The sequence below is a fragment of the Cannabis sativa genome, chromosome 5 (assembly GCF_029168945.1).
Source record: "Cannabis sativa cultivar Pink pepper isolate KNU-18-1 chromosome 5, ASM2916894v1, whole genome shotgun sequence".
Taxonomy (NCBI): Eukaryota; Viridiplantae; Streptophyta; class Magnoliopsida; order Rosales; family Cannabaceae; genus Cannabis; species Cannabis sativa.
Genome location: NC_083605.1, coordinates 16,815,139 through 16,825,631, shown reverse-complemented (window position 1 = coordinate 16,825,631; position 10,493 = coordinate 16,815,139). Strand labels below are relative to the sequence as shown.

At 31.1% G+C, this 10,493-nt stretch overlaps 1 protein-coding gene across 1 annotated transcript; it reads right to left on the bottom strand.

The window, feature by feature from the left end:
- Positions 1–431: 431 nt before the first annotated feature.
- Positions 432–6,204, bottom strand: LOC133037828 (phosphoglucomutase, chloroplastic). Its single transcript, XM_061115471.1, has 22 exons — positions 5,817–6,204; positions 5,656–5,721; positions 5,316–5,360; positions 5,115–5,207; positions 4,942–4,994; positions 4,735–4,786; positions 4,577–4,645; positions 4,281–4,349; positions 3,953–4,075; positions 3,809–3,861; positions 3,591–3,669; positions 3,432–3,496; positions 3,287–3,354; positions 3,027–3,145; positions 2,849–2,923; positions 2,114–2,229; positions 1,603–1,744; positions 1,367–1,448; positions 1,240–1,286; positions 1,036–1,113; positions 846–951; positions 432–760 (listed from the first exon to the last, which is right to left on the bottom strand). Exons 1-22 carry the CDS (start codon positions 6,042–6,044, stop codon positions 693–695), a joined length of 1,896 nt encoding a protein of 631 aa, XP_060971454.1. The 5' UTR covers positions 6,045–6,204; the 3' UTR covers positions 432–692.
- Positions 6,205–10,493: the final 4,289 nt, after the last annotated feature.

Genomic DNA, 10,493 nt, shown 5'->3' with positions numbered 1-10,493 from the left:
ATTGCTATTCATGCTTTGAAAATTTTTTATTTCTATTTTGCTCATATTTTTTTATTGATATTAAAAATATATTGTTTGAATGATATTGAGAAAAAAATAGTAGAGCTCATCCGAAAAAATATATAAAAAAAAATAGTAAAGTATTTTAAAAAGTAAAATTTGATAATATATTTTAAAAATTAAGGAAAAATATTGATGATTACACTAAGACAGTGCCAAACAACACCACATCATGACTGCTGTAATTAAATAGCTAATATCTTCAGACTATTTCGCCAAAATTATTAATTTTCTTCGAAAATCCACATAGGGTCTTAAAACTTGTTAATTTCATCTTTTATTAAAGCAGCTACTTCATGTTTTGCTGTCAGTTATGAACATTTCGATTCTTGAAAGACAATGAAGATCAGCAAAGCAAGAAAGGCATCATCTTTTTTAGGGGGAAAATTAGCATTTTATTTTATTTATGTAATATTCACATGTTTTACGCAGATGGGATTCTCATTTCTCAACCACATTATTAATTTTATTACCTAAAATGCAACCAAAATTGAACTGGACCAATATAAATAATAATAATAACCCGAGACAAAGGAAACAAAAAAAAAACAAAGGGTGGCTGGCCAATTATGCCTCAGCATAAAACTCGGGGTGATATTTGATCACCCTCGGCTACTTTTTGCTTTTTTGCTTCATGTGATGACCGTTGGCTTCTCCCTTCCTGTGAAGTCCTTCAGCTTTGATACAGACAGAGCCAAATCTATAGACCATAAACAAAGAAAATATGAAGAATAATACAAGCAATTTACATGAGATATTTACTGTAGAAGTGACAATGAACTAACCTATCAACGGTTTCAAAGCTATTTGGGCATCCACGTCATGCTTAGAGGCATCAGGCTCAAACTGTTCGATGTAAACTCGGACAGTTGCACCAGCTGAACCAGTCCCCTGTACAAATAAGCCATGAAACTAATGAACATGGAAACATTGTGAAAGGGAGTGTAATTAGGAAGGGAAAGGATCGACACATACTGATAAACGATATATGATTCTTGATCCATCAGTAAAAACAAATCGAACACCTTGCTTTGATGCTACACTACCATCAACCTGATCATTATTAATAAATATATCAGTTAAAAGAAACATAGCATGCAAAAAGTCTCAAAAGTCTCTTTTGGGTTTAACTTGCTAGTAGGTAAAGATGGCAAGCATGCAGCATCACTTTAAACTTACGGGATCAGTGTACGTAAAGTCATCAGCAAATTGGAGCGTGTAGTTTCCTGAGACAATAAATTCTTAATTAGTACCCGAATTGGGTCTGGAGGCTGTGCCCGTATCAAAGAAACATAGTAAAACTTACCGTACTTGTCACCAGCCTTGCTTTTAGAGATCAAATCTCTGAGGTAGTCTACCATTTTGTTAGCACCCTCTGATTCACATTCCTGGAAAAAGATTCAAAATGAGAAAAATTCTTTACTTCGGCTCCAAAAGCACAATTTAATGTGGCTCACAACACAGTAAGTTGTAAATCAAAAACTAGGAGTTTGTACTAGTGTAGAAAAATAGTCAACTTATTCAAGTCATGGACATAATTACTTCATAGTCATATCGAGAAAAGAAATTTCTTCCATAGATTGCCCAGTGTTCCTTTGCAACATCAGCGACAGAGACCAACTTTTCCCCAGATTTTTTGTCTTTGTTTTGATAAGCAATAATTGATAGCCAAGCTAACACTGCCCTGCAATTCAAAATATTTATGTTAAAGAAGGAAAATGGAAAATTGCTTTATCAGAAAGAACGGTAAAAGGGGATTTTTCCCCCTCTATTTCATGTTTCAATTTTTGGCAAAACCAATGAAAACTGTTGTAAGAACAAATCAAAATACCAAATTGTTTGAAGATGTTAGTCATTATGCTGGAGCAGCTAACTATACAAATGTTAAAGGTTAATTATTATCCGGTACTCCATGAAATCACTCGTAAATTGAAGTAATTAAAGCAAAGGGAGGAAGATCACAAAATCATCCGTAGCTAAATGGAGAAAAAGCAAGATACAATAATTCCAAAGTAAAATTCAAGAGACAAGTGTAAAAAATAAAGATAATTACCAAATTCCATCCTTCTCACGAATGTGGTCAGAACCTGTTCCAAAACTCTCCTCTCCACAAATCGATAATTTCCCTGCATCCATAAGATTCCCGAAGAACTTCCAACCAGTGGGAACCTGGCCCAATACAGTTTTTGGTTTGAAAAAGAACTGTGTAAGTAATAAAACCCATAGGCGAAGGAAATGATGGAATGGAAAAGATTTTATTTCTTTGTTTGGTTAGTATATATTCCTTTTCCTTTTCATTCTTCTATTTTCATTACTCCTAGTCCAGTTCAGCATACATATATTTTGATTACTCCCACTCCAATGGAGGATACATATATTTCCATTACTACTTTTAGAATGTTATAAAAATGTTAAAGATAGCCAAACTGCTGGGCCTCAAATAGTCAAATATGTTACATGCCAAACATATCCAGCTCCAAGAATAGGTAGCAAGTTAGTTAGAGAGTTATTGTTGAACTGTATAACTTATGTTACTTTAGGGCTGGCTGTATTACTAGTTAACTTGAGTGCATTTATTACTTTTAGTTAGAGGTTGTTTTAAAGACCAGTACTATCTTCTTAGAGGGGGTCTGATTTTTGGTATAGTGTAAGAAAGTGAAAATACTTTGCGGACTGTCCACACTGACTCGAATAGTTTGGGTTTTCACTGAACTTGTCATTCTTGAATAGCAATAAAGATTCAGCAACCTTCTTCACACTAATTCCAGATCTAGATCCTATCACAAACCTCAAAAAATGGAAGACCCAATTTTTCAGCAACTCGATCAAGTGCTCCGCTCGTCGGCATAGATCGGGCCAAACCCTAGGAAAATTGGAAAACAGAAAAGAAAATCACTTTCTTCTAGTTCTATGAATAAAATGTTAGATGAGTGAATACATAATGTAAAGAGGGCACGATTTCATACCTTTGGGCCATTTTGGAAATATGGAATTGCCTTTTGTGCATTGGCTGCAATAATTGCGACAGAATCCGAGGGTGTGATAAAAAATCCTTTGCCCAGAATCATGTTTCTATCACCATCACCTGATTAAAGACGGAAGTGTCAGGTTTCATAAATAAAAATTAAAAACCCATGTTCTAGATTGCCAAAACAAGTTCAATAAAGAGTACGAATGAGATCAGTTTATTGCAATTTCTAATATATATTTATGAAATTTTACATACCATCACTTGCTGCTCCAAAATCAGGTCCATTATCACCATACATAATGTTGACTAAATCCTTAGCATAGCTGTTTGACGATTAACAGTAAAAATTAACTAATGTCATCTAAATAACAAACTAGAAATTTCACAATTCAAGGCTTACGTCAGATTAGGGTCTGGATGACCATGTCCAAAGTCCTCCAAAGGCACTCCATTCAAAATTGAATCCTACAAGACATACCTAACATCTAACATCAGGAACTCAAATTCCAGCTAGCTAGCACATAAAAAGTTAATTTAATCCACCAAACCAATTACTGACCAGTCTAGCTCCGAGCTTATCAACAAAAATGGGCTGTGCATATGCACCGGTAACAGCATGCATGGCATCAAATATAAACCTGAAAATGAGGCAGTATTAAACAATGACACCTAAGAGCAACACCCAATCTTACACATTGACTCAAGCAACACAGCTAAATTCAAACACGCAAACATAAAGGCCTAAAAAATTTCTGCATGATGAGTTATAAGTAATACCTGTAATCAGACCTTGATACAAGACTTTTAATAAGCTGGAAATCAAATACATCCTGCAGAAAATCACATAAGATACTTGATCAAATTATAATTTTCAGGTAACATAAGTAAAAATTCTAAAGATGCATGTATTTTGCTTCACACCTCCATAAGGTCCAAGTAATCAGAAACTGGGTCTATCACTTCAACTGCAAAGTCTCCAAACTTAGTAACCCCAAGAGAAGACAGATCTACATCAGCAATGTCAGCAACTTTTATTTCAGAGATCTGCAATAAACTTAGTCAGCTTAGACAATATAAAATAAATTGAAGTTAAAAGTGAACATATAGGAAGGTAAAACAGAAAAGAAGAGATTAGAAGAAATGCATTGTATTGCTTGCATAAAATGAATCATAAAGACAGTACGGTAAGATATGTTACACAAGCAATGCATAAATGGTCAAAGGAGTTCATGTAAAACCAGATACTCACAGAAAGCGTGTTTCCATAAATTTTGTCAGTGATGGATTCAGGTGCAGGTTGACCACTACTGTAGTTGAACTGGAAAGAAAACATAATATTTAGGAGACTGCAGCAACAGGGTAGAGTTGCCCTGTATGATTTTCTTGAAATTTAAATTTAAATAAAATCAAAATCCCTTCTCTAAATATACAACACTAGATATTTTGTAGTTGGTAGAAAAAAAATTCTATGACTATCACCTCAATACAAATCTATAACTATATCATGAAGATGTTTAAAAATGAAATGAAATGAAATAAACTTACCTTAATTCCCCAGTCATATTCAGGTCCACCAGGATTGTGGCTTGCACTCATTATAAAGCCACCATTAGCCTGTGCAATAAAAACAAGTGATAACTTCCTATGATGTGAGAAGATGCTGAAATAAAAAGAGAATTAAAGTGCTGGAGTCGACAAAATACCTTTCTCTTCCGGATTACGGCAGACACTGCTGGAGTCGACAAAATACCTTCCCTACGTTCATAATAAATCCTCGTTAATTCATTGAGATCCAAAAGATTGATATTGAAATTGGATAAAAATTGGGCAGAGAGTCCAAATGATGACTTTGCAACTTCATAAAGACACTTGTACTGTCTTATGAGTTCTCATCCACCTGTATTACTTACTTGCCAACCAAAATTTTTCCAACACCATTCCCAGCTGCAATTTTAATAATAATCTGCATTTAAGTCCACATAATTAGTCAGATGAAACATATACAGCTTAAACATAAAGATACATATTAAAATCATACAGCTTAAACTAAAATTAAAGCATTTAATAAACGAGTAAAACAAACCTGCGCAGCTTCACGATTAAAGTATCGGCCATCGCCACCTAACACCAATATCCCATTTTTGTAATCTTCGAGGGGCAATGAATTAAACAATGCCTATAAATTACAGAAGACAAGATTATTTTTGAAACCCAAACGCCATAATTATCTAAGGATAAATTTATGACAGCCACATAATGAAATAAATGTGAGAAGAATTCATACCTGAATCCAATTGGCAAGGTAATTTTCTTGCATAAAAACTTTCACCTGCATAACATGTGGATCATTAAATCAAGTCCCAAAAGAGTAAACAAAATAAAAAATCCGACATAGTGATTGATTAATGATGAAGAGAAAAAAAGAATCTCAATATGGCTTTGCTTATATGCAACATTCCTTTCAATCTTGTCCATCAAACCCAGAATCAGAATCATATTTCACTTTGTAACCAAACAAACAAGAAAAAGAAACAGTACAAAGACAATAAGAAATCTTTCTTTTTTAAGGAAGAAATTAAGAAATCTTAAATATGAAAAACAGACAAAATGAAAAAGAACCCTACTTTCTTTCGGAGACCACTGGTTCCGGTTTTCTGACCTTCAATCGGTTTAGTGGGCACAGAATTAATCTGAAATAATATCAAATCCCATATCAACAATAAAAAAAAATGTTCAAATCAAACTTTATAAGAAAAACAAATAAATACAATGTAAGAAAATAAACCTTGATGCCCTTTGGTTCAACAATGGTGGTAGGAGACGAAGAAGAAGATGGAGACGAAGATGCTTTGATTGCTACACACGCTGATGTGCTGAGATGTAGTGGACGAGCAGTGAGGAGTGAAGACAGAGTGACATACGACGAAGATGATGAAAACGACAATGAAAGTTGTGGCCTTTCCAGAGTCAAGTTTGAAGAGAGAAGATTGTGCAGCCTCGACGAGAGAGCCATTATTGATTGATGAGCGAGAGAGAGAGAGTGAGACAGAATCAGTGAGAAATTGGAGAAGATGTTAAGAGAGTTGAAGCCGAAGGAGTGATCGCCACATGTACTTTATACCTTGTGTAAAACAAAAAACACTATCTTGCACCTGTGAACCAACTGCTTTTTCCCTTTAATTTTTTTTTTTTTTTTTTTTAAGTAAATAGCAATAGGGAAATTACCTTCTTTATGATAATTTTATATATTCTTTATTAAATTTACGGTTTTTATTTTTATTTCCTTTTTTATAATTTCTCTTTTTTAATGTTTACACTTTACTAATAAGTAATGGGAATCAATAGTAAGGTAATCATTCTCTTACATTTGTTTACTTACATTATTAAATTAGGAAAGGGAGAACTTAATTAAATAAAGGAGAAAAGAAAGGGAGAACTTCCCCCACCAATTTTATAAGGAATGTCATTAAAGGTAATTAATTTTAATTATTTTTATTTTATTTTTTTAATATTAAATATATAATAACAATTTTTTCCTTTAAAATATGTCTTACAAAATAACTACCATATAATATAGTTTAACTCAAAAGGGCAATTTAGTCAATTTAAGCATTCCGATTACGTTTCCTAATAAAGTAAACAAGATAAATCACTACCATTCCATTTCCAAAAAAATTTAGTAAACAACATATTACAAATATTGATTCCGATTATTTTTCATTTATTCCGTTACATTTCTCCTTTAATTTATTCCGATTCTGAATACTGTATAGTAAACGTGCCATAAAACTATTCTTCCTTAACCATTTTTTAGGGTAACTGCTCATTTTTTTTCTCTTGTTTATTTAATGGGAAATTTACACCTTATATTAATTTTTTCCAATTACTATATTTTTACTGTATATAAATCTTTTTTTAAAAAAAAAAATTGAGTAAGCCTATTTAATTTAACATAATAATATATATGTATCTATATATAAAAAAAGTTTACAAAAATTGATTGATGACTTTTATGTTACTTTCATGTCAGATTTTTTATTTTATTTTTTACTTAAATTTAAAATTTAACTCCAACTCATTCACCTAAACCCATTTTTAAAAATTTATATATGTGTTTAGTTTATTAATGACTTATATCACTTTTTTGACAATTATTTTTTACTTAAGTTTGAAAGTGGGCACAACCCACATACATGATTCTCATTCCCAAGAATTTATATATGTATTTTATTTTTCTCTCCATCTCTTTTTGTGGGTTGGTATTTATAGAAAATTTCTTGAGATTAGTGTTTAAGATAAAGACCATCAACTAAAGACTTTACATAAAACCATTCTCCCCGCTCTTCACTATTTCAAAAACTTACCAAGCTCGCTCCTTTCATTCATTGTTTTTACTTGGGTTTTGAGAGAGAAAAGCAAGAAGAACAATGCAGAGGAAGAAGAAGAGCAACAGACAACTCAAACTTTTGTAAAAAAAATTCTCTTTTTTTCTTTATTTATTTTTTCTAGAACGACATAAACTTTATTGGGTTTTTGTTGTTTTTACTAATTCTGTTTTTTTTTCTTTTTTGGGGTTGTAGTTTAGCTCTTGTTTTGTGAGTGGTGGTGTTGTATCGTTTGATGGCTCTTATAGCTTATTTTGTTATTGTTTTAATGTTGTTTTCTTTCATTTTTTAATCACATTTTTCTAAATATTATTGTACTGTTTTATTTTTAATAGTAATAGGGAAATAATAAAATTTGTATGCAAGTTATTTTCTTCAGTATTATATACTCCAATATATGTTCAGTTTTCTTTCGTTGTTCTACTGTTGTTTTTTAATTGTTCTCATCCCTTTTATTTTTGATATCTTCTCCTGTATATTCTCTTGTTGTGTCCCAGCCCTCCACATTTACTGCATTTGTTAAGTTGTTTCTTTTTCTAGCCAGCTTTCATCCGTTTATTTTATTTTTTTTTTTGTCTTCTAGATTTTACCACTTTAATGGAAAGGTAAGACTATTACTGTCCATGATTCTTTTATTCTGGTTACCTCATACAAATATTCAGTGGTTGGTTTCAGTGACGAAGCCAGAAATTTCGCTGAGTGAGGGCTTAAATAAATATTAAGTCAAAGCTCATAAAAGTAACTGATAAATGTATCCTTTTAAATTTTCATCTTCAACAAAATAAAATAAAACATTGTCAATAATATTATTTTATTTTTTAATAAAGTGTTATTTTTTTTTATTATTTGTATTGGGCTACTTTTAAAATGGACTTGATTAGAATGAGGGTAGGTTTATGAATTATAATTAAGATATTGAGTGAGGACTTTTGTGAATTGGGCTTTAATAAGTTGAGTGAGTGAATTAATATATGTATATATCTACATGTAAAAAATTTGATGTATATATTTGAGTGAGGGCTTAAGCCTACATATAGGACTAAGTCCCTCCGTCCCTGGTTGGTTTAACCTGTGTAATTTAAAATAAATATTTGTTAAACATACGAAACAATAGTAGAACAACCCAAAAACAACATTAGAAAAATCAAGACAGCCCCAATATTAATAGTTTTAATGTTTCTGCTTCATCTCACCGGATTTAATGATTGTTTTTCGACTGTTCTGGTGTTGCTGTGGTGGTTTTGTCTGTGGGTGTGAAAGATGAAGATCTCGTTTTTTTATTTTTGGTGTTTATAGCATAAAAGAAAAAAAAAAGTCCCAAGACAGTATAAAAGTTATTTTTGCCGTGTGGCAGTATTTTTGTAAAGATTGAGTCAAAATCCAATATTTTTGTAAGTTACCCTATTTAAATTAAGAAACAAATTGAGCTTTCTGCTGTTTTATTTTGCATAGTAATATCTAAGTTAAAAAACTATATAAAATTTTAAAATTTTATTTTTTATAACTTTTTTTTTTTAAAAAAAAAAATATACGATTAATAATCCTCATATAAAATAGAAATCTTAGCAAAAAAATAATTAATAAATATATAGAAAACTCATCAAATAATTTTAAAACTAATGTCATACTTATAATCAACATTATATTTAAAGTTTTAATCTTCATGCCTTATTTCACTACTTATAGTCAAACTATTAATTATTGGTATGTGTTAGAAGTTTTTAAAACTCTATGCATACATATATAACTAGGTTGATGTTACGCGTAATGCACGTATAATTAGTTTTCTTTTTAATTAAGTTCAATTAGGTGATATTAAGTGCAATACATGTATGTTTAATTTTTTTTAATTAGGTAATGCATTTTTTTTATTTTTTGAAATAGTTTGAAATTTTGATCTTTAAGAAAAAAAAAAATTTAGCTATTGCTACATTAGTATATCATTTGCATGTGATTATATACATATGTATTTTTTAAATATTTAAAAAAAAATTAATTAAATAACTTATCTGATAATGCATATTAGGGTTGTTCATCAAACCGCTCCAACTACCCGCACCGCAAAAAAATGTGGTTTGAAATTCTTTGCGGTGCTATCGCGGTCTGAATTTGTCCTAAACTGCCCGGTGAGGTGCGGTTTGCGATTTTGAATTGTTAATATGCGGTTAAAATCGTACCGCACCGCATATTATAAAAATACTAATTTTTATATTTCTTTAAGTCCAATATGTTAATGTCCGACCCGAAGCCCACTAATTATTGTATTATTGAAACTTAAAAGTTTTTTTTCATATTTATTTTCAAATCTTATAGTATTTTTGACAAGTGTTGCTCATGCTTTGTTGTATTTGTGATAGTTTAATTATTTATATTTCTTTAAGTCCAATATGTGAATGTCCAACCCGAAGCCCACTAATTATTGTATTGTTGAAACTTATAAGTTTTATTCATATTTATTTTCAAATCTTATGGTATATTTGAGAAGTATTACTCAAGCTTTGTTGTATTTATGATAGTTTAATTATTTGGTAATAGTCCAAACTGCAGAAATTGTAAAAATCGTACCGCACCGCCCCATTTTTGCGGTGTGGTTTCTGCGGTATTTTAGTTTTGTAGTACGGGTGCGGTTTAGGATGTAAAAACCGCTTAGTTTAATTTGGAAATTAGCAGTTAATCACGTTTAATTATGAAATTATTTATAGCTATTTAAATAATTTATTTATACTGTTATTATTGAATTCAGAGATGCATTTCTATGTCATTCAGTAGTTTTCATAATTTTGCATTTCCGGTGCCCGGTATTTTGGAACTCGGTGTTTGGCTCAGTAAAAATCACAACTTAGTATGTTAGTAGTTTGGGACGGTTTATTAGACATTGGGAATGTCGGGAATGGCCGGGAATTTAGAATTTCCCAAAAATACCCCTTTAGTGTTATTTATGTGGTTTTTGTGTGGAGGGGCAAAATGGTCTTTTTGCCCCATTAGTATTTTGTCTTCTAGTGTTTTTATTAGTGGAAATATATGTTTACTTGGTATTATTTGTTGGCTGAAATGGTTAAGTAAAACCCCTTATTTTA

Coding starts and splice junctions, on each gene's coding strand:
- LOC133037828 (XM_061115471.1), bottom strand. CDS start 6,044: ATGGCTCTCTCGTCGAGGCTGCACAATCTTCTCTCTTCAAACTTGACT. Junction 3,146..3,286: donor TTTTGGAGCAGCAAGTGATG/GTATGTAAAATT, acceptor GTCTTTAATCAG/GTGATGGTGATAGAAACATG. Junction 761..845: donor AGCTTTGAAACCGTTGATAG/GTTAGTTCATTG, acceptor TATGGTCTATAG/ATTTGGCTCTGTCTGTATCA.